The following is a 24,771-nucleotide window of genomic DNA, read 5'->3' as shown; positions in this document are numbered from 1 at the left end:
TATTCTAGATACACTGTATCCAAGTGAATTCGCATGTATCTGACTCTCTTGCTCGCCTGTCTTCCTATGTATTTGTATTTTAGAATGTATGCAATATCACAAATACATGTATCTAGTGTGATTCGCATGAATCCGAAATGCATAAATTAATCTCGTTCGCCTCCCTTTTATCTTGCTCGCCCCTATCCTTCTCTCGCTTGCCTCTCTCCCTATTTCAGTGTAGCCGATAGCAAAATACACTCACACACACATTTCCTTTTTTACTCTCTCTCTCTTCTTCTTTTTCTCAAGATAGATGGAAAAAATAATCGGGTCGGGTCGGGTCGTGAAGGTCCATGTCCAACAGGATCCGACCCATTTCTTGCCCTACCAAATTAATCAGACCAGTTCTCTTTCTCTTCATTTTTTTTCCTCTTTTTCCCTGCTACTGCAATAGTAGGCCAAAACTGTGATAGTAATCACTGTTTCAATTTCAAGAATCTCAACTTTCTGAGCTCATTACACAATTTAGCGCATACCCAGATAAGTTTTTTTCACTTTGGTAAACATGGCTGATGTTTCTGAAGCTAAAGGAGATAGAGAAGTACCAGTTTGCCCTTCAATTCCTTCTGGTGAACAAACGGTTTGGGCTGATGCTTCATCTGTTCTTCAGCTCGCCTGCAATGGTCTCTTTCTCCTTTAATCACTTTATTTCCTTTATATCAATGTATTGGGTTTTCAAGTTTTGAGTTTTTAATGTGATGCTATAAGGAAGTGTGGGCGAGGGGGGGTGGGGTGTAGTGGGGGGGGGGTTGGGGTTAAAGTAGAGCTAGAAAATATTGATGTTGTTTTAGCTATTATCATGTTACTGAAGTACCAAGTAGTGGCAGAGTCAGGAATTCAAATAAAGGATTGAAAAAGAAACAATTTTTATGCCATAGGGATTCAATAATTTATATTTATGGAAAAAACATATTGTTTACCCTATTTCCATAGTAGAATTTCAACAATTGAGGTTCAGTTGGACCCCCTTGCACCCTTTGCGTCCGTCCCTGGTACCACGTATGGTACCATGGGTGTTAGGTTATTGCTGCAATCTGTTATATATTTTGTTGAAACATGTTTATGTGCTGAGAAAAAAAATTGGGATCATTAAAAGGGGTGTATTGCGATTCGTTTATTCAATTAGATTGGGAGATGTAACAATACGAGAAGTAGAAGGAGCTTTGTTGAATACAAAGACTGCTTTTGAAGAAGAGCATTTTATCTATAAAATTGCCAGTAATATCCTTATAGAGAGGACATTTCCTTCTTTTTTTTTCTTTGAAAATGGCGGTGTTACCTCCCACCAGCTGGGTAATTATGCATTTATACCCCTCAAGACTTAGGCAAATGGGAAGAATTTACCTAAAGCCCAATCTTTTTACCTCTGTTGGGATCTGACCATTAAGGCCACAACATTGGGTGCCTTTTATGGGGAGGAAGTTTGCATTATTGTATTGGATGCGGCATTTGGGTTGGAAGGAAAAGAAAGAATTTTGATGAAGTTATGAATTTAACTAGTGAGCTTGATGTGGTCTTGGGATTTTGTTATTCATTATGCGGTCAAATATCATGCTACATCTGTGTAATTCAAGGAAGAAACTTGCCTCATGTGAATTTGTTTCAAATTATTTGGTCCCAGATCTTCGAGATGGAGAGCTGATACATGCGGAAAATTTTAATCTTTTTGCTGCCATGTCAGCATTAGAGGTAATGTTACGTTTCCAGTTTTGTGTTTTTTTCTTCAGTTCTATGATTATCTTGTGGATGATACCAATCATCCTTTTTCCTTGATACTTGTATGAAGTGGTATTTTTGACAAAGGTAACAGTTTTGTGTATGAAGTGGTATAGACTTCCTGGATCTTATCTGCTAGATCCTGCTTGATATGTTGTTACTTTTTGTCATACATTGATGAACTGTTTTTTTCCTTCATGATGATACTCTCTATCTTTGTGTTGCACTTACATGTTTCGTAATTTGAACTAGATAATGGACCCAAAGATGGATTCAGGCATGGTACGCACATACTATTCAGTAGATGAAGCTATTGAGTATGGTGCTGCTCCTATTCCTTTGAGTTTTGACAAAACAGTTGATGTGCAACGTGTCATTGATATCATGGATCATCTTCTTGCTTGTGAGGTATTCCTGGCTTCTTACACAAAGCGGTTATAGTCGAGCAAGAAGTTTTTCTTTGGCTGATATATATTGGGAATGCAGGCAACATGGCATAAAGGTTGTTCACTGGCTCAAACTGTTTTTTCTTGCTTATACCTTTTGAGGCCTGATAGGACGTCATCACATGCGCTACTACATTCATATTGCAGAGTCATGCGTGCAACCTGCAATGCGGTTGTCTGCATGGTCTCAGATACACGCACAAATGAAGTAAGCACCACCGCAACTCTCATTAATGTTTATCATTTCGTGTCTTCATGGAACATAGTTTTGACAAGTTGAATCTTCTATGGGAACGGTGAAAAATGCGATCTATTTGTTATTTTAGTTAACTGATGAATAGGATAGTTTAGCCTGATGTATGGAAGGTAGATGAGTCCTGTACTGCTTCAGTACCATCTTGGTAACATATTAAACTTGACCTTTACTTATTAAAAAAACATGATGTTATCTAACAAAAAACTGATGTATATAATATTTCTGGAAACAGTTTACAAATCTTGGTAGCCCTTTTCTAAATGCAAACTTATGTTGGTGCGTTCTCCATGTCTGCATCTTGGAAGGGGGACTGAAACATTTACCCTTCACTTTCTTCGTAAAATAGTGATGAAGAAAGTTAAAGAAGCATTTTTGTAGATCTTTTAATACTGGAGCCCAAATTGCACGATTGTTATTTGAAGATCATGGTGGCAAGCCTTGTATGCTCTATGCTGTGGGTAGTGACCTGATCCTACAACTGAAAACACATGTGATTTGTTCAATGCTGTCCACCTCATATGTTGGAATAGTTTCACACTACTTAAGTTGATCTTCAGTTGGGTAACACTTGGAACCACGATATCTCCTATTTGTATGTTGTACTGTGACCCATCTCATAAACACACTCTAGGGTATCATTTACAAACAGTACATGTGAGAGTCTTGGGCTGTCCTTCCCCTCACACTAGTCGTGAAGCCCTTAAAGTATCTTTTTGTAACACTCTGTGCATCATGTTACTTGGCGCCTCCATTACCAGGGAGAATAACATTGGAAATAGCATGTTCCCCTGCATCTAGAGCTAGCGAAGAAAACATTGAGGCTCCTGGTAACGGGCAATTTCACTGTCGATATGCGGAATATAATCCATTTCCTCCATCTCTCTCTGCAACTCATGTTCGTCCTCGCTAAGTTAAAGAAGTCTGAATTCACACGATCGTATGTCTTCTAATATCCAGCTTCTCCTTGTATAGCTCCTTCCCACTAGTGATATTTAAAAGGTATCTTCCTTCCAGAATTGCCTTCGAAGAAACTGACATTGTGTCATGCAATGACTTCTTTAGTCTATTGGCAAGTATCTTAGCAATGATCTTATCGACAATGTTGTTAAAGATTCGCTATAAGATGGTTAAGATCTGAAACTATGCAGAATGCACGTTAGTGCTTTCCCTTGTTTAGGCCGCACATCGTGGCAGCCGGCAAGCATGGAGGCGCTTCATGCGTTGTGTTATACAGGCTCTATGCTAAAGAGGATGGCGCTAACTATATAATAAAATGTAGTTGGCGAAGTGATATTAATTTTTTTTTATGACAAGGGAAACCCGCAGTTGCTACCCTTTGGGTGCACACAGGGTAAAACCCCCACTCCTATGCAATAGCTCGCAAACCACATAGGAGAGGTAACCTGCACTAGGCAAGCCCGGTGCGATGAGCTCGACCCAGGAGGCAAACCCTGGCAAGGGGTTTCGAACTTGAGACCTCCAACATGGAAGTCCCAGGCCCAACCACTGGGCCACCCCAAAGGGTTGGCGAAGTGATATTAATTGGCAAGAGAATATTATATTTTAACGATTAGGAAAAGGAAATTAGAAATTTAGTGTAAGAAAATTAGCAACTGAACCATTAATAAAATTTCCATGTTAGGATTAAAAATGGTTTTTGAACTTGAGAAGTTTTTTCACTTCTTTTGTCTATGTACTTTTTTCTTGTATTACATCATCTTTATTTGTCCCTTCACTTAAGGTCCCTAAAACCTCACAACTTTTCTACAGCTTTTGCCTTTGAAAAGACTGCTTATAGATGCTTCTCATTAGATTAATAGGTTTGCAGTCCTTGATTTTACTGCTCGATCAACAAAGTTACTGCTTATCAAAAATAAATTTTACTGCTCTATCATTTGTCTGTATTATTGTTATGAATGTGGCATCAAGGCACTTTCCTAACTCTCGTCCTTCATCATTTCCCAACACTGAACAAAGTAAATGTTTTTTCTTGATACTGGTAACATGAAAAAAGTCAAAGTGAATCCTCAGGTCATGCAAAACTCTCCATTGTTTCCAGCACTTCCTTTCCAAGATATCCCCATCTAGCCATTTCGTCAACTTCCCGTATCTGATTAAATTCTATCCCTCCTAGTGTTGGCCTCACTACCCTTATTCTTTGTACAATTGAGTGTAGAATCCCACAATGGCCCCTTTCACCTCCTTTCTCCCTTATGCACTGTTCCCTCTATCTCTATTGATTGTACAATGTTCCTTTTTGTGGTAGCTTGCCTATGAAAGAACTTTGTATTCTTGTCCGCATTTTCAACCAAAGTTCCAAATGTTTTTGGAGATGCAATCAAACAACAAAAGGGCTTTCACCTTTGCCACAACTCACGTCAAGAATCCCATCTTTCCTCATCTTAATCTGATTGCTATAAACATTATCTCTCTGTGTGGGGACAGTGAATGCTTAGAGTAGAATATAAAAAATGTAGCATTATTCAACATAATTGCAGATCAACAAAGGGATATTAAGAAATTGACCTGCTTCATAACATCGCATAAAAGAAAGGGAGACGGCGCCTTTCTATCACTTTGAATAATGCTACATTTTTTGAGATTGGTTACTGTTTCAACCCATGTACTAATTTAAATAAATAGAACCAATCTCAAAAAATGTAGCATTATTCAAAGTGATAGGAAGGCGTTGTCCTCCTTTCTTTTATGCGACGTTATGAAGTAGGTCAATTTCTTAATATCACTTTGTTGATCTGCAATTATGTTGAAGTTGCTTGTCTTATGTTTAAGGATATTTGGTCCTCATTCTAATAAGAATATTCCTTTCTACTAAAAGCACTCAGTTATGTTCTTTAAGTAAGTGCCCAGATTTTGTTTTTGTTGTCGATTATCATTGTTTTCTTGTTATCTTTCTGTCAGGAGGAAGATCTCTTCACTATGACACATGGCCTTCCTCTAAAGGTAGATGGAGATGACAAATGTTTGACAATGCTACATGCAGTCGAAGAAACAATTGCTCGTCAATTACGGGCTTGTAAAGCTACATTGTCTAAGAAGAGAGTTACAGAAGGTAGTCATTGTGCATGGTGAGAGCAACCTTAGATATAAAAGAATTTAGACGTAAAAAAACTATGCTTTCTGCTACTGATAGGTACTAGATAGTGCATAACATTTTGTCCTTTGTGCTTTCCCACTTTTTTGATGCTAAAGGAAGAATTATATTACTTTTTGCCTTATCTAAAAAATGGAAGAAATATTGCATCTGTACACTCTACCCTTCCCAGACCACACTTTGTGGGACTACATTGGGTTGTTGTTGGCTTGGCAGACAAACTTCAATTCTAATCTTACTGCTGACTTCAGGAAAATAGAAATTGTTCCAAAAATTTCACCACTGTTTTTACCTTTTGAAGTCTGAGTTGTTACTTTGTATTTAACATCATAATGCCTAAAATCATTTGAGAGAGAAGAGCTCTATCATGTCTCCTATTGGTATCCTAATGCTATACTCACCAGGAAAAAGCTTGCAAACTGAAGGCATTGTGTTATTGTTGATCATGAGATATTTCCCTTGCTATAAAGTACAGAGTGTTGAAGTTTGTCTTTTTGAGTGAAGCTGTATTGCCCTTTTGGCAAGGTTTGTGCTGTCACTTGTGCAACTTTTATTTTAAATTTATTACAATGAGGTAATGCTACCTGATTTAAAAAAAAATTATTACAATGAGGTAGCCTTCAAACTTTGTCTTCCAGGTGTATTATATTGTGCAAAACCAGAGTTGCGACTTTTATGAAAGGTTGTGAACTTTCCGAAGAGTTGTGACTTTTCCAAAGAGTTGTGACCTTTCTGGTAAGGCACAACACACATTTTTTCACACTACCTTTGTTGTCTATAAATAGAGGGGTTTCCTCTCATTTTAAAACAATGAAAATTCTGAACTACTTCTTCTTCTTCTGCACAATTAAATATTTAATTCTGAACTAATACTTCTTCTTCTGCACAATTAAATACTTGTGTACTTTGATCCTGTTTGGTGGCTCACTAACACTATTGTTTTTGTATCATTACATTGGTGAATAAAATCGTTTCATCCTGAGAGGATCTATTTCTTTAAACCTCGGGTATTAGAGGGGAATGATTTTCTTAAGGAGACACCGTGCATTTAGTGGGCTCGATTTTTTCTTTCTGTTTCATTTTATTGTTACAGATCCTGGTTTGTTTTTTTTCCGTCATTAATTTATGCTTATGATATTAATTGTTGTTTTTGAGTACATATTTTAAACTTTGTTATTTATGTTTCTGTAAAGTTATTGTTATACAATTATATGATACACAATGATGACTATTTTTTTTGAAGTTTTTTCCATTATCCCTTACTTCTCTTTCATCCTTTTCAAGGATCCTTAATATTTTGTCTGTGCACAACTTCAATTCCAAAACACTATCATAACTATATTACTTATGAAATTTGGATTTTGGAAGATTGCATTTTAATTTTAAAACACATAATGACTACATATTACTTATTGGTAAATCAAATGATTATGAAATCTTTGCTCTTGATAAATACATTAGTTTTTTTAAACTTTTTTTTTTAAAAAAATATTTAATATTTTGAAAGTAATTGATAGTGTTATACTAACGAAATTTGCAAAGAAGAAAATTGAGAAAAATATTTATTTGACTCTCTAATTAAAGACACTATGTAACCATGCATATAGATGATAAAAATAAACTAACCATTGTAAAATTTCAAAAGCAAATTAATGAATTTGTAAAATGAAATTATGTAAACTAAGTGAAAATAGTGTTATGATTTGTAATTTTGCCTTTTCTTTTAATAAAACAAATGGTAAACTACTATTGAATAACATCTATACTCTTAAAAACAGATTTACATAAAAATACTATAACATCAAAATACAAGAAAAGTTCTATTCTAATAAATTTTAAAGAAGAATGTTCTAACCGCGCGAAGTGCTGGCCCATTTACTACTAACTGATAAAGCTGAGCTTTCCTAGCTCTTTAAGTTTAACATAGTGAAATATTTCCCCATAAATACAACAAGGGTAGACTTTGAGCCTTCAAAAAGGTTGTAATGCTGACATTAGCTATGGACATGCGGTGCATCTTTTGGGTAAGAATGCATAATACTGCTATTCTAATCAAGATCTTTTCAATACCATGAAAGCTTTGGTTCATGAGGATTTCTGATAATATAATTTTGCCAGAATCTAATTCTTGCATCTTCTTGATGCTGTTATTAATACCACTTACCTTATCAAATTTCTTTTTTTGCCAGAATCATAACTGTAAGAACTATTCTGGGTCTTCTATTTGTTTAGATTTTTATCCTTGTATTAGTTTGTCTGGTCCTCTAATATCTGACGCTCTTTATTTCTCATGAACAAGCCCTTTTGTATTAAGGAAAAAAACACTTCATATTTTCTGAAAATTGTAAGTTTTAAAAGCATGATGTGGTCAGAGAGTCTCATTCTCATGGAGAAAACTGCAGGAGCTTAGTGAAACTTCAACTATGCTTATCCCATCGACCACCATACGTTCTTATGTGTTGCTTATCTTTTGTGCAGATATAGAACCATTACAAAATAACCCTGATTTGGAGGAAGGATTCTGCAAATCTTTGTTATGCCGATTACGTTTTCGTAAGGTCTTACTCTGTGTTGTCATTTCAATAAAATTCTGTTATATAGGTCTTGCCGCCACTTTTCTTAACTAAAATCTATGTTTCATTTCACTCTATTATGCTAGAGATTGATAATCATCTTGAGGATGTAGAGATGTTTTACTTGTTGACCAGGTTTCATGGCTCTCTCTGTCTTTTCTTCTGCATTCTCTCTCCCTCCGATTGATTTTGGCCTCTACCTTTGTATGCCATCATCAAAGCTGATGATGGGATTTCTGATTTTGGCTTGCAATTCAGTAACCTTTGTTCAAAAGAAGATAAATTAGGACGTAAGTGATGCCCATATATCAAAAGGGAAACAAGTAACCCAAGCCCAAGATTTTTCAAGCTTCCCTGGGTCCATATGAACCATATAAATGATTATTAGAATGTTAACTGTTTAGTTTGTCAAAAGAATGTTAACTGTTTAGTATCAGATTGTTAGATTAGAGCTTTAAAAGATATGAGTTCCTACTAGTGAAATAACTGGAAGGGGTCATTTGATTAGTTTAATAAGGATAGAACCATGTTGGGTACCTACACGATCCGCAGAAGGGGAAAATATATATCAGATATCAATATATCCAGAAAAGGGAAAGGAATAGCTGGCAGCAGTAGGCATGTGACTGGGTATAAGTGTTTTTTGAATTTGCAGGACCCACATGCAGGACCCACATGCAGGACCCAGTGACTTTACATGTGGTACAAATTTAAGAATGGAAAGGGATTTAATTACCGATGGGCTAAACTCTATTGGGCTCACTTCTGGGAAGCCCATTAATCTAAATACAACACAACCTTCAGTCACTCTCTCTGAAGCTATTCATTCAAGCCCAATAGAGGTTAGAATGCCATTCACAGAACCTTTCACTGAAGCCATTAGAGAGCAGAAGAACTTGGAGGTAAGTAATTTTGTTAATTTTGATGGGAAAAAGGAGGTTGAACTTGGCATGAGGGGAGAGGAAGAAGGTAGGCGCAGGCGGAAAAAGAAAGAAGACAAGGATTGGTTAGAAAAACAAAATCATGGGGAGATTCTGATAATTGTCGAGGTTATCGAAAGTCAAAAACAGAGAGAGGTCAGAGGAGGAGACAGATTTTTCAGACACTTTGGAAATCATGTACCCAGAGTCAAATCCAGTTCCACTCCAGATTGACNATCGGTTAGAAAAACAAAATCATGGGGAGATTCTGATAATTGACGAGGTTATCGAAAGTCAAAAACAGAGAGAGGAGGAGACGGATTTTTCAGACACTTTGGAAATCATGTACTCAGGGTCAAATCCAGTTCCACTCCAGATTGACATCAGTTCACAAGAGGAAGATATGGAAGCAAATGCAACTGAATGGGTTCAAGCGAACATGTTAAATTTGAGCCAGCTGTTTGGAGTTGATCTTAAGGGGTGTAGGAAGGAAGCACATGCTCTATTGATGAAACTTGATCAGAGGGAGAAGGAAAATGGGCTGGGGGAAAGTCAGAAAGTCACTAAGGAGAACAACATAGTCCCGAAAGAAATTCGGAAATTTATTCTTCGATGTGAATTTCAAGTATGGAGAGCCAAGATCCAGTGGGAGAATTCTAACTCTCAAGCAATAATGAGTGTAAAAATTCTGTCTTGGAATGTAAGGGGGTTAAATGGAGAGAGCAATAGGGGGATAGTGAGAAAATTATTAAAGATGGGAGGCTGATGGTCTAGTTCTTGTTGAGACAAAATTAGAGGGATCAATAGATAATATTTTACAAAGCATTTGGAGTAACAGATGGATGGGGGTGTTAATGAAGGAGGCTCAATGGAGTAGTGGAGGGATCTTAATACTATGGGATAGGAGAATCTGGAGGGGGGAGTTGTTTCTGAATGGAAACCAAAGCATAACTGGAAAGTTTTCAGGAGTAAATGATGATTTCAGTTGGCATCTCAGTGCAGTATATGCAGACTGCAACAGAATAAATAGGAGAGTGCTATGGCAAGAACTGTTAGAGCTGAAGCATAACATTAATGGGTCTTGGGTAGTGTGTGGTGACTTCAATGTCACTAGATATCCATAAGAGAACAAATTGTCACAGACTAACCGGTGCTATGACAGAATTCTCATCCTGGATTGAAGAAATGGAGATGGTTGATCCTCTATGTGAAGGCTCTTTCACCTGGAGGAAGGGAGAAGATCATATTTGTGCTTCTAGAATTGACAGACTTCTATTTTGTGCAGAGTGGGGAGAGAATTTTACTCAGCTAATTCAGAGCAGTCTTCCCAAAATTGCTTCAGATCATAATTCTATTGTGTTGTCCTGTGGAGATGAAGGGTGGAGAAGGTCTTATTTTAAATTTGAGACATGGTGGTTAGAGGTGGAGGGTTTCAAAGAGAAGTGAAAGATTGGTTGGGAGTCATTTAGTGTGACTGGCAGACCAGGTTATATTTTGGCTGAAAAGTTAAAAATGTTGAAAGTGAAGCTTAAGGAATGGAGCAAAAATAACAAGGGGAACTGGAAACAAAGGAAGGAAGATATTCTCAATCAAATTTCTAATTGGGAAACAATTCAGGAACAAAGGCCCTTACAGATGATGAACTGCTACAAAAGAACATCTGGGCATGGAATTTGAAGATGTGGCAAGGAAGGAAGAATTAGCTTGGAAGCAAAGATCAAGAATCCAATGGCTAAAACAAGGTGACAAGAACACACGATTTTTTCACAGAATTGCAACTTCTCATAAAAGATTCAACTATATAGACCAATTGGAAGTGGATGGAGCTGTTACTAAGGATCAAGTTGTGATCAAAGAGGCTGTGCATAATTTCTATAAAAACCTATACAAGGAGGCAGCAGAACAATGGAGACCGGAGTTGAGACTGCAAGAGGCTACAATGATCACTGAAGAAGAAAAAGGTATGGCTGCAGAGACCTTTTGAGGAAGAAGAGATAAGGGAATGTTTGAACTTGTGTGCAATGGAGAAAGCCCCGGGTCCTGATGGCTATCCAATGGTGTTCTTCCAGACTTTCTGGGCTTTGTTGAAGGAAGACATCACCAATACAATTCAATTTTTTCATTCTAATCAGACTTTTGAGAAGAGCTTTAATGCAACTTTTATTGCTTTAATCCCAAAGAAACCTGGAGCATTAGAGTTGAAGGATTTTAGGCCAATCAGCCTGGTGGGGGAGTCTGCAAGATCATTGCTAGATTGTTGGTTGAAAGGCTAAAAAAGGTGGTGTCGAAATCAACAAACATCAAATGGCTTTTGTAAAGGGGAGGCAAATCATGGATGCAACACTTATTGCTAGTGAATTCATTGACTCAAGAATGAAAGGAGGAGCCCCTGGCCTAATGTGCAAATTGGATATTCAGAAAGCCTATGACCACATGAATTGGTCTTTCCTCCTGAATACTCTCACACAAATGGGATTTGGTAGCAAATGGATGAAGTGGATTGAGGTATGTATAAAAACAGTCAAGTTTTCTGTCCTTGTGAATGGGAACCTGTGGGCTTTTTCGAATCAGAAAGAGGGCTGAGACAGGGTGATCCTCTCCCTCCTTTCTTATTCATTTTGGCATTGGAAGGCTTTGATAGTATGATGGGGATTACAACACAGAACAGATGGATTAGAGGCTTTCAGGTCGGAGATAAAGTGGGGGAAGAAAAAGAAGTATGTCATATGCTCTATGCGGATGACATTATCATCTTTTGTGAACCTACAGCAGAACAAATTAGCTACATCAGAGTTATTTTGGTTTTGTTTGAAGCAGTTTCAGGGTTGAAAGAAAACTGGGGAACAGTAGTCTCTTTCCTGTAAATGAGGTCCCTCAGATCCAACTAGCAAATATATTGGGATGCAGAGTGGAGCATTTGCCTACCATATATCTAGGCATGCCCCTTGGTAGCAAACACAAAACAATGGAGATATGGAATAGTATTCTGGTGAAAACTGAAAAGAAACTTGCTAGATGGAAGGCACAATACCTATCCCTAGGGGGTAGAATGTAGATTGATCCTCATAAACTCTGTTCTGGATTCTTTGCCAACCTATGTGATGTCCTTGTTTCCAATCCCAGCAAAGGTGGTGAAAAAACTAGACAAGCTTAGAAGGAACTTCCTATGGAAAAGCAATAAGGAAGGAAAGGGCTTTAACTTAGTCAACTGGAAGAATGTACTTCTTAGCAAAGACAGGGGGTTTAGGGATCAGAAATTTGAGGCTGCAAAATGAAAGCCTTTTGATGAAATGGTTGTGGAGATACACTGAGGAAGATGCAGCTCTTTGGAAGGAGGTTATAGTAGCAAAATATGAAGAACTAAACCCCTGGTGTACAGAAATCACCTCTCAACCATATGGGGTGGGGATATGGAGGACAATGAGGAACCTATGGTCACAAATGGAAGGAAATATGTATATCAAGGTGGGTAATGGAAACAAAACTAAATTTTGGAAAGATGGCTGGATAGACCAAACTTCTCTTAGGGAACTTTTTCCGGATTTGTTTCTAATCTGCGAGAACCCTGATGCTAGAGTGAGTGATTGTTGGACAGAACATGGATGGGACATATCTTTAAGAAGACTACTTAATGATTGGGAGGTGGAGAGGGTGGCAGCGGTAATGGGGAAACTAGCTGGAACGATTATAACCACAACAACAACAGACAAGATCCTGTGGAAACATAGTAAGGATGGAGTCTTCTCAATCAACAATGCCTACAAAAGAGGACTACAGGGGATGACAGGGGGCCCAAAATATAATTGGAATTACTTTTGGAAGAGTAACATTCTTACAAAAGTAAAGTGTTTCACCTGGTTAGTGATAAAGAGAGCATGTTTAACAGAAGAAGTTCTACGGAAGAAAGGCAGGCAGCTGGTTCCTAGGTGTTTTTTGTGCAACTTGACAGGGGAAACAAATAACCATCTCTTCCTGCATTGTAAGTTTACCGCTCAAATTTGGAACTTGTTTCTCAACATCACAAGCATGAAGTGGACAATGCCAAAACATACATCAGATCTGTTGAGCTGCTGGATTAGGAGGGGAGGCAGTAAGAGTCAAAAGAGATGGTGGAAGCTAATACCATCATGTGTATGGTGGTCAGTCTGGAAAGAAAGAAATGGAAGATGTTTTGAAGATAGATCCAATTCCATCCACAAAGTTAATAGAATTGTATAACATCACAAGCATGAAGTGGACAATGCCAAAACATACATCAGATCTGTTGAGCTGCTGGATTAGGAGGGGAGGCAGTAAGAGTCAAAAGAGATGGTGGAAGCTAATACCATCATGTGTATGGTGGTCAGTCTGGAAAGAAAGAAATGGAAGATGTTTTGAAGATAGATCCAATTCCATCCACAAAGTTAAATAGAATTGTATAGTATCTCTACTTTTTTGGTGTAAACAGCTTTGTATAAATGATATAGATCAGATTATAGATTTGATATGAAATCTGTAGTCATCCCTTTTTGGAGGTAGCCAGCATACCCTTAATGCTGAAGAATTCAACTTTACCAGTTTTAAAAAAAATAAGGATAATAATCCCGGGATTATTTTATCCCATGTTTGGTTATAGGTATTGACAATTCATTTTTCAGTTGTATTTAGTTTATTACTTGAGATGAGACCTGGATGACACAAGGAGCTTGTTACCTTTTGAGTCAAGGGTTGGTCGGTAATATTTACCAAGAAATTAAGAATAATGGACAGCTTTATCCATTTAGAAGTGAGCTAACCTTTAGGAAAGGGGAAAAGCTAGGGTCCTTTGGGGCTGGGGATTAGGTGGATCTAGCCCTATGGCTAAATTTGCATATAGTTCTGTAAACATTTATTGCCAGATCTTGGAAAGATATTCCAACTACTTTATAAAAAATAATTAAAGGTATAACCGGACCAAGCTATAAATACTTGATAATGAAAGTAGGAGGAGAGCTGAGAGAAAAGGAGAGGTTCCATAATTAAATTATTCTTCTAGCATGTTACCCTAGGTGAACCAGGCATAACATTTTGAGAACAATTCCTCTTTTTTATGAAGTAACAATAGTATTAAAAGCATCAAGAAGATGCATAAAAGCACTGTGCATGTGCTGATTACAAAGGAGAGATTGTTAGCCCTATTACAAAAGTCCTATGCTAGGGATAGGGAGCTAACAAAAACCAAATGGGACTCAGGGAAGCAAATAGGGGATAGACTGCTCCAACTACTTAAAACAATTAAACCTTGAACTTTTAGGGAGTGCAAGGGAGTTGCTAAACCATCAAAACATCTTCTCTCCTTTCTATCCAAATTGTCCAGAATATACATCCAGGAACCGTTCTCCAGACCTTCATGATGGATTTACCAACTTTCCATAGACCCCAGCTCTGTAGGCATCCTTAATGCTTTCTTCTAACACCCAATTAAATTCAAAAATAGAGAAAAACATGTTTCTACTGCACCAATGGAGGAATAGGTGTCTGTTTGTTTCCATGTTCTGATAGCACATATAACGTTTGTTGACAATGTGAAAGGATCTTCTGCACAATCTCTTGGAATCCATGCAGACTAAGTGTTGAGCACAATTGAAGAAGATCTATGTAGGCGATATCAATTGCAATAGTCGAGAATATATTTTTTCTTATTAGTATGTTTCCTTTAGGTCTAAGCTTTCTTGAGTCTTTTAGCCATATCAGAGATTTTTATGCAAGTGCAAATTATATAGAACTTCTTGTATTTTTTATCTTTATTTTTACTTTGTATAATGTTAATTTGAGATCAAATTAAATGGAGAAACATGGTCACTGAGGATTCACATGACAAACCATAACTTGTTTGAGGTTGAGGCGTAGCAGTTGTATTTTATACCATGGGATTCCTGAATACTGCCTTACCACCAAGAACCATCTTGGTGCTAAGTCACTTCATTTTAAATATACAATCTACTTACCTTTTAAAAAAAACTTGATCTCATGCGATATTGACTATCCCTGCAATCAAATGCACTACGTAGGATAATTATCTAATCTAAATTTTACTGGTGAGGGATTTTGGAATATAAACACTTGTGCATGCTCTAACTGCTTTGGCTGTTAAGAGTTAAGACTTAAGCCAGTACCTCACTGTTGCTAAGGCCTTGGGCAGACTGCAGAGATGAAAGAAATGGAGTTAATTAGTTGTTTCTTTAGCAATGAGAGAATTACTTTTATGTTGTTTTGTAGACCAGCTCCCTTTATGAAGTATGTATGAAAAGGGGTTTCGGATAAAATTATATTCAACTTGCTCTAACTTGTAAAATCCGTAGAGTTCTTGCTGTTGATTAATGAACAAATGAATAAGGCGTAGTGATTCTACATCTTTGCACCTTTCTATTTAATTTGTAAATAGATAATGTATGTCACCCGGCCTAACTGAGAAATGTCACTGCTGTTCCTCTTAATACTTATACTATTCTCTCTTTGGTGTTTCCAGCACTTTTACCATGTTGTCACAAATATGAAGAGACCACAAGGCAGAGGTTTGGAATTGGCAAAGAAACATATTGCTTGTTGCTTTGAAGAGTTAGAATCCATGATTAAGTCAGCAGAATTCTTGAGGTCTATCAATGCACCAGGAACTTTGGAAGATGGAATGAAAAATGAAACAACAGCTTCAGGTTGTCAACCTGTTGGGTTTGATTCTACCTTAAATAGTAGATTATCGGCTCCAACTCCACCTCGTGCTATCGAGACAATTAGCTGGAAGAAGGTAAGGCATGAAAAAGCACATAAGCACCTTGCTTTGATCAAAGTAGTACAGCAAATCATATTTGTATTCTTCTACCAGGCAGCTGAATATTTCCAAAAGCTTCTTCATGAACTAGAGATCATATGTTTCTACAGTTTAGATCCAGTCTTTGAAGGTGTTTTACGATTTGTGGTCGAGTTTCAAAAGTTTCAACCAGAATTGGTTGCTAGAGCTCATCTCCAGGTAATTTATAGCACATATAAATTCTGCATGCGTCCATTCATGAACATTGGGCACGTCAATTTTGCCTGTTCTAATCTTGTTAATTCAATGGCTTAGTCCCTGAAATGGGAAGCTGATGTAGGCAACTCTTAGAACATCCCACATTAAGTTGCTGTCTTTACTCTTGTAGTCCAAAGAAGAATTTGTGCAGGGAGAGGAATACTAAGTATTTATGTAATCCTAAATCATCGTCGGTGTATAGACCCAAAGTATGGATCGTAGAGTTCAGAAAAAGTTATTTCTTAAATTTAGGCCTAGTGATTAAGCCATGAAGTGAACTGTACAGGTTGAAGGTTTTTATTTTTCTGCTCCCAAAATCAATGACTTTGCTAACATATGCACAGAGGATAACTCACATTTTCATGTTAATGCATCTTGGTATTTGTGATGATGACGTGATTGGAAGTTTATCCAAGAACAAGGATCTCTGTTAAGCTATTATACTCATCTTTTCTCTACAAGTTTTTGGGAACTCTGATGTTTAAATTTAGTTAATGTTTTTGCATAATATTTAGTTATTATTGGGCCATCTTATGACTGAATAAGCCTTGTAGTTATGGTGCAAAAGGTTGGCATTATCTTTTCGAGTTATCAAGAATCAACAAAGATATTTTCTATCTGAATTCACATGAAGAAAAATATGTCACCAGAAGATTATTCATTCATCAGCCGTCCAGAGGGGTGGTTGTGGGGTTGAGGGTTCATAACTTATGGTTCATATACTGGTTATGATTTGCCTTCTAATCTTCTATTGTATGTAGCAGAATTTGTGATCCAAGTTCATTTTTTTAACTTGTTGAACTTTAAGATATATTTTATCTTTTCTCAATGACATTCTCATGTGAAAGACTAATCAACAGCATTTGCTGGTTCAAGATGGGAAGCTTTATGGGCGTGACTCTGTCTTTGCTGTGATTTGTAAAGCTTCTTTGTTACCTGAGGTAGCGAAGAACCATGATATTCAGAAGAACGAAACTGTTGTACAGCTTGGGCAAGTAAGCATGAGTTTATTAAAGGGAGACTTTCTATGTCCAGAGCTTCTGATAAAAAATCTATCCTCAAATTTTTCTGTGCCTATTGGTACTCGTAAAATGTCAAACTGATCTGTTTTGGGTTTTATTTGTCGCCTAATTGGCTAGGTTTCTGCTTTGATCAAATTCCTTTTGCCTAGTCTATTTAATGAGATCTGTCACCATTAAAAACATGCTTTTGTCTAAAACAGTTGTTAATCACTTTGCTTCGAGTTCTTTGTACCAACATTTCGTGGCAACGGCGTAAACTTGGAAAGATTTTGCAAGATTGGCGCATCATACATGTACAGGTTTGAACAGTATACACTTGTCGAAATGCCGGTTCTTATCCCATTTGTACTTCTATTCTTGTGTATTTGCCTCTTTCTTTTTTTATCGTGATCATTACTTTTATACATTTTGTGGCCTGCGTCTTAGATTCCTCCATGTTCGGATGCTAAAGCAGAATTAGAATTTGAACTCTTCGCTTGTTCAAGTTGGCAGATAAAAAAACGTATAATGAGTAAACCACAGTCCTTCAAATGTTTTCTTACTTAGATATAAGCATGATGATTGGTGCGGAATGCAAGTGGAATATGAACAAATATCTGTCTTTATGATGGTCTACATAGGTGTGTTTTTCCTAAGGTTGTATTGAGATCCTGTGCCTTGGACATGGTAAGTTAAAATAAGTTAACTGCTGATAGATGCAGGATGCATCTGTTAAGGTGTTAGTGGGAATCAATTTTATTAACAATATTCTTTTGCTGTTAAAGAGTAGATATACAACGTAGAATTTACTCAAATGTGTATGTTTTGCCCTTATGTGAGAGTAGTACTCATTTTAGTGAATTGGTATTTGTATCAAATCTTAGTCGCTAGCTTATTGATCTTTAGATGTTTTCTTAGAGATTTGTATTAAAAAGGGGCAACTCAATCACTAAGTGCCTGCTATGCCCAAGATCTAGGGAAGGGTTAGACCACATTGGGTTAATTGTAGGCAGAGACTTACCTTGCATTTCCATAAGAGGCTGTCTCCATGGCTTGGACCTGTGACCTCCTGGTCTCACGGAGAGAACCCTTTCTGTTGTGCTAACACTCCCCTTCTTGTTTGGTGATTTCTATACCTTTAGAAAATGTAGAGAACCTCTAGTTGTAGAGAACCTTAAATTGTCTTAAAAGACGAATTATTGAGTTAGGTATCAAAAGGACTCAAAGGGAGTGAATGGATATTAAGTTGGGTTAGAACAATACAAAGGTATTCTTAAAGTGGGATTCAAAGTTGGTAATGGAAGGAAAATATCCTTTTGGAATGATAACTAAGTTGGGGATACACTGAAATACCTATTTCCAGAATTACACAACCTATGCCAACAAGAAGCATCAGTGGCTGACATGTGGACACGACAAGGATGGAATCACAGCTTTAGAATACACTTAAATGATTGGGAGACTGATTAGGAAGCAGAGTTCTTCCAAATTCTATCCCACTTCAATGGTTTCTCAGTAGGGTAGGACAGCCTGATCTGGTAGTTTGACAACAAAGGGAAGTTCTCCGTAAATTCTGCTTACAGAGATTTCAGTTCGTACAACAAGCAGGTTGGCTCTTGGCCATGGAAGATGATCTGGAAAGTCAAAGTACCTCATAAGGTAGCATGATTCACCTGGCTATTGGCTAAAGAAAAATTTCTGACACATGAAAAGTTGATCAAGAGAGGTATACAACTATGCTCCAGATGCTACCTTTGTAATGAACAGGGAGAGACAATTCGTCATCTTTTCTTGCTTTGTAAATGGACAGATCAGCTATGGAAAATCTTCATCAACTTGAGGGAGATAAAATGGTTAATGCCAGGAAGAATCAAAGAAGTGTTAAACTGCTGGAATAGTGATGGCAATGCAGCTAGAAGAGAGGAGAGATGGAAGATTGTTCCAACTTGTATTTGGTGGTCTGTCTGGACAGAAAGGAAGGAATCAGAGATATTTTGAGGGCAAGTAATGCAGCATTCAGAAGTTTTTGATGAACTACCTAGGCCTCTATTATTTTTGGTATAAACAGAATCTGTTAGGACAAACTGAAGATATTTTAAATGTTTTTTTTTTTTTTTTTTGATTTGCACCGGGTGTCCGAGTCTCTTTGAGCCCCGACTAATCTCGGGGGTGCACAGGCCCTCGGCAAGGAGTTTCCCGCAAGTGCACCACGGTTAATTCAGGTTTACCCAGTCCGATGGCCCTCAGAAATTGTTTGCACCTAGTGNATCAGAGATATTTTGAGGGCAAGTAATGCAGCATTCAGAAGTTTTTGATGAACTACCTAGGCCTCTACTATTTTTGGTATAAACAGAATCTGTTAGACAAACTGAAGATATTTTTAATGTTCTTGGCAGTTTGCAAGTATTTTAACATATAGGAGCCCATTTTGTAAGTGGCCTACTTTTGAGGGGGACTACACAGTTTCTGGTGTAGTATACCTGTTGATATTAATATATTGTTACCTTTATAAAAAAAACAATTATTCGCTTCGGATCTAGCCCGCAAGATTTTCCCCAAAAGGCCTTGTACCATTAAGAGTATCCAACATCTTATTAGTGGCTTCTTGAGGTTCACGTGGAACTTGGTTCAACTAATAAGATGTTGGATCACACACACCCAACGATGACCTATTTAAACCAAGTTACACGTGACCCATCACCATTCATGAGCTGATTCGGAGATTAACTGTGCGTCACCCACACCATCCAGTATTTATGTCATCAAAGCTTATTGGATTTTTTTTTGTGAATCCGTCTTCAAAGTTATGGGCAAAAGATAGAAAACTGGCCTGTAGATAGCAAAAATGCTTAGTTGGGCCCCACACCAATACTCCCCGATCTCCATACTCGTCTCTCCGAACCATTGGCTCTGGTACCAAATTGTTGGGCAAAACAAGCAACAAGAATGCACGACTAAGGTAACAGCGGAAGAAATACCGAGTGTAAAATTCCCTAATCTATTTGAACAAAGAGGAGACCTCAAGCACGAGCAAAAAAAGGAGCGGGCAGCAACTATAAACACCCACAAATAAATATGGCAATGCAAAAATAAATCAAATCCAAGAGGCATCAAATTTACGTGGAAAACCCTCTTCAATATGAAGAGTAAAAAATTTACCAGACAAAAGCTCCACTAAATCAATAAGATAGTTAACAAAGGTTCTCCAAAATGGCCACAGAACAAGTGCCAAACACAGCAATGATCATTACAAGTTTGCACCAAGAAAAGCGAGAAATCACCAAAAACTCAGTCACTGTTCTTGGCTGAAAATCTGGAGCTATAGGACTCCAAATTGTGATCTATCAGTTCCTAATCATAGATCAAGATGCAAGGAACACTCTGTTCAAATTTCAGCTCGATCTGATAAAAACGAAGCAGAAACGCCAAAAGAAGTCGACTAATTTCTGCAGAAAAATCTGCACTTCACCCCTCTTTACAAAGTGGTTGCTGTATTATTGCCTGCAAGCTCGTCTCTCCCTCTCTCTCTCTCTTTATGTATTGACATATTAAGTTCTCTGACTGAGCATTTTCTGGTGTGCAATGGAATCAGATTTCTAGTTAAAGCAAACCTCTCCTGTTTAGGTTCATAACATTGGTTTCTATCAAGGCATGTGTAAAACTGGGAAGCTGAGTATTGCACTATTGCCATACTTGTTTAAAGTAGAGGCTTCTGTTTCTGTTGCTGCAACTGGGTCATATGTATTATTTTCTTTTACTGTTTGGATTTCGATAAAATCTTCTAGGGTGCTGAGTAATGTCAAACTTGTTAAAGTATACGCTTCTGTTTCTGCTGATGCGACTGAGTCATCTATATTATTTCTTTTGTTAATCGCCTTCCTGTGAGCTGAATTCTGCATTTGTTTCTTTGATTTCTCCTTAGCTGGAACTGGCTTTTAGGAAAGAGTGCGGAGATATCTCAGCCACTTCAAGTAACGAGGTGAATATCCTCTGCAATTACAGAATACTATTCAAGGGTTTGTAATAATAGCTTTCTAAAATGAAATATGGCTTTTGAGGACCTGTAAAGCAGCTCTTGCTGCTGTGGTTTCCACCTTGTGCCATTTCTTCAAAGTGGAGAATACTGATCTTTCTTGATCTCTTGTCTTCTCAGTGGAACATTTCTCTTATGGAAACTATTATTCATTTTCTGAATTTTGTCGCAGAATATTTGCATGAAGATATGCAGACACATTCTCATATGGGTGGAGGAGCAAACATACTGGATTGCTTCCCGTTTCCTGATGTTGGGCTTTGAATTAGACTTGTATTCTACTGGTGAATATTGTATGGTCTATTGGTACATGTATATTATCCTGATCAAGCTTGCGGAGAGAACACATATGAGGGAAATGACAAGCAATGAAATCAGTAAGAATGCTGCTTGTTCCAACCATCTCTTTTTCCCTAGTTGTTGGTGTAAGTCTGTCGAACAATTCTGGATCTACATCCTTGGTAACCTTATATGTGGATTTCTAGTTTTCTACTGAGTTTTGTTGTACAAGGGTTAGATCTTTTGGATAATAGGTTTCTCCTTCTCTGTACTAAGGTCATACAAATTGATTCACTGGTTGAAGCTTTACGATACTTGTCATTAGTGGCTAGCTTATAGAGATCTGAACTAATTTTAGATATATCACTGTTTCCCTGTTGAAGTTTCTTGATCTTGAATTGTTTTTATAGGAGGACTTTTTGCTGGATGGTTGAATAGAGCTAGAATGTTATGTCATTAGATCACCTGCCATTAGCTAGAATGCCAAAAAATAAAATAAACCAGAGGGAAGAAAAGAAGGGAAAAAAAAGGTCATTGACATTTCATTTTTCATGATGAATGTAATGGTTTGACTCAGATTGTATTCAACCAAAACAATTGTGAAGGCATGTGTTGAATCATTAAAATGTTTTTACATCTGATATCTAGACCGCGTAGGGTCTCAAGATATTGAAATTAACAATTGTGGCTTTATCATATGTAAGTTATTTAGTGTTGACTGCACCTATGGTTGTGGCTCAGTGGCCAATGAAGTGGTGCAAATGTTGGAGATCAGGGTTCAAATTATAGCAGAGATAAAATAACAGTAGGTGATTGTTTTTCATCTACGTTTGCTTAGTGGCATAGTTATCCAGTACCTGAACGGGTGCACCAACACCCAAAAACTTCAGCAATTTGTATTATACTTAATATCTTTGAGATTTGTGCCTATACAGAGAGACCATATCAATGGATATACATACCCCCTACACCGTATTTATAACCAGTGATAGATTTATATTGAATGCAATTATGCACCGGCCACCTTCAAAAATCTAGGTCCACCTCTATAGTAGCAGGTATCCAGTGGAATAATCGAGGTGTGTACAAGCTGACTAGACACTAAAGTTATATATATATATATATATATATATATATTATAGAATTTTGAATAGGTTCTCAGTGCTGAATTACTTCATGATTGGGGTATAGATTGGTAAGAATACAAACATTTATATGATCCCTAAGTCACTGATTCTCGTATAAGGATTATCAAATAGTTTCCAAAGGAATTTACTATTTCCCATAATAAATCACTAAAATTGTTGACTGAGGTAAATCTTGATCAGTTGATGGCTACGTCTTGTAGACAACTTCGGACTTGGTACAACCCAACCCATCTAAATGCCCATATCTAAAGTCCCTTGGGGAAGGAGCAAAATTAGTTGAGTCTTAGTGTAGACAATTGATGAGCTGAGGCAATAGCTAGCAAGAGACATCAAATGTCCAGGTATTAAGTTGGAGAGCTGGAATGAGAAAAATAGAGGTAGAAAGCATGGGGAATGATGTTACCGACTACCGACACGCAGTTGACATTTTTTTTTGTTGACTTCATCCCCAGTTCCCACTCTTCAGTTTCTTTTTTTGTTTCCCTTCCTAAGGGATGCTCTTGTTTAAATTATTAGAACATTTTACTGTCGCATCTGCTTGCCACTTCTTTTAATAGAGTTGCAACTCAGTCATCCACGGATATAGAAAAAATATACAACAACAATAACAATGTACCCATTGTGATCCCACAAGTGAGATTTGGGGAGGGTAGAGTGTACGCAGACCTTACCCCTACCTTATATATAGAACAAATATACAATTGAATTTTATTAGTATGGCTTTTTTCCACATAAGAGACACGTTATCTAAATATTTGACTTGTATCAGGTAAAAAGAAAGGGAAGAAGAAAAGAGATTTGGTGAAAGATGGAGGAAAAGATAATCAACTCCCACCTGCAATTTTGTTTCTTCAGTGCCATGTATATCTCGCTGAAGGTCTTACCATGGTAATTAGCTTTTTTCGATTTTGTTTATTATGCTTTCACTAATGCTCACAGCCTGCAAATCGTTTCTCCCGTTTTGGTTTTACCGTCTATTTCATATCTGCACACAGCAGTGAGATTTTTAGTTGAACTTACAATTGATTCTATTGCTTGAGAACTTATTGGTTATTGCTTCCTCAGATGCTTGCAGCTTTGAGGAATGAACGGCAAATCTATCTCAGCACAGGACCTTTCAATAGTGAGCATGAGGTGTGCCTTCTGATATTTGTCACGACTTTTTCTTTGGACCAGCACTCAATTTGTGCATGTCATCCTTGTGCATGGGCCTAGCCATGCTAACCCTCTCTGTATTGCTCCAATTTTATCGGATGTCCCCGAAGAGAGCACAAGTAGCTAACTAATTGTCATCCATTGTTGCTGAGTTCTTACATCTGCTCTCATTGATATGCTTGTCTAGTAGTGACAGGATATACATTTCCATTCTTGACAAATCTTGCAATTTTTCTCAGAGGTTTGTCCAGCACTTTGAGTTGCTTCTGAAAGCTTGCCTGCCTGATCATGTCTCATACTATTCTTTCGAGGAGACAACTGCTCATGCTCGTCTATCTGTGAGTTATCCTTGACAAATGTTTCCTTTCTGGTCTTTCTTTTTCTTTTTATTGTATATATTACTTGCCTTTTCTTTTCTTTTTCCTTTCGAGGGCTAGTTCTGGGGGGAGGGGGTTGCAAACTTGGTTTTCATCCAGGACGTAACATGAAACTCTGATTATGCAGAGCGTGTCTATGTATAACTGCTTCAAAGAAACTCAGAGAATAGCAAAGGAGCTAAGGAGCAATTTTTCTAATGATTCGGATAAAATGGCAGAGCTTCGTCGTATCGAACAGGTAGCTGAACATAACAGTGTTGCGCTAAGTCTTATTTCCCGGCTAGGGGCTGTTGACGTGTCGCTTAAGGTTCAATTCGAGTTCAGCCACCATCCTTTCTTTGCCACTGCTGTGGTAAAGAGATCTTGAAGATGAACTCTTCATCTCCAAATTTTGCCATCATTTCACTGTTGTGAAGAGATCTTGAAAGAGAAATTCTTCTCTTGATCTGCAGTTTTGAAGTATTATTAGGTCTCATTGGATGATGCAGTTGATTTTTTTCTTTGATATTTACATTATTTTTCTTTTCATTTATTTATTTATCATTTCCAATGATGTAATATTGTAATTTGGAAAATGAATAATCAAATATTTCATGTAACATATAGCCATCTAGTGTGGGACATATGAGGCTTTGCTAGATCATATGTTGTGTTTTGAAAACAAAACAGAACTTTATTTTGAAATCCCA

The 24,771-nt window shown here is 37.4% G+C and overlaps 1 protein-coding gene and 1 pseudogene across 1 annotated transcript; one reads left to right on the top strand and one right to left on the bottom strand.

Moving 5' to 3' along the window:
* The first annotated feature begins 408 nt into the window (after nucleotides 1-408).
* Nucleotides 409-24,771, top strand: LOC125875984 (uncharacterized). Its single transcript, XM_049557070.1, has 16 exons — nucleotides 409-665; nucleotides 1,664-1,731; nucleotides 2,011-2,166; nucleotides 2,245-2,412; nucleotides 5,380-5,530; nucleotides 8,051-8,130; nucleotides 15,553-15,828; nucleotides 15,907-16,050; nucleotides 16,950-17,084; nucleotides 17,312-17,410; nucleotides 21,013-21,069; nucleotides 21,296-21,500; nucleotides 23,320-23,438; nucleotides 23,616-23,684; nucleotides 23,945-24,043; nucleotides 24,210-24,771. Exons 1-16 carry the CDS (start codon nucleotides 548-550, stop codon nucleotides 24,447-24,449), a joined length of 2,184 nt encoding a protein of 727 aa, XP_049413027.1. The 5' UTR covers nucleotides 409-547; the 3' UTR covers nucleotides 24,450-24,771.
* Nucleotides 23,712-23,820, bottom strand: LOC125878101 (U6 spliceosomal RNA; annotated as a pseudogene).

Source organism: Solanum stenotomum, chromosome 9, assembly GCF_019186545.1.
Source record: "Solanum stenotomum isolate F172 chromosome 9, ASM1918654v1, whole genome shotgun sequence".
In the NCBI taxonomy this organism is placed as follows: Eukaryota; Viridiplantae; Streptophyta; class Magnoliopsida; order Solanales; family Solanaceae; genus Solanum; species Solanum stenotomum.
This window is presented reverse-complemented; position numbering and strand designations above follow the sequence as displayed.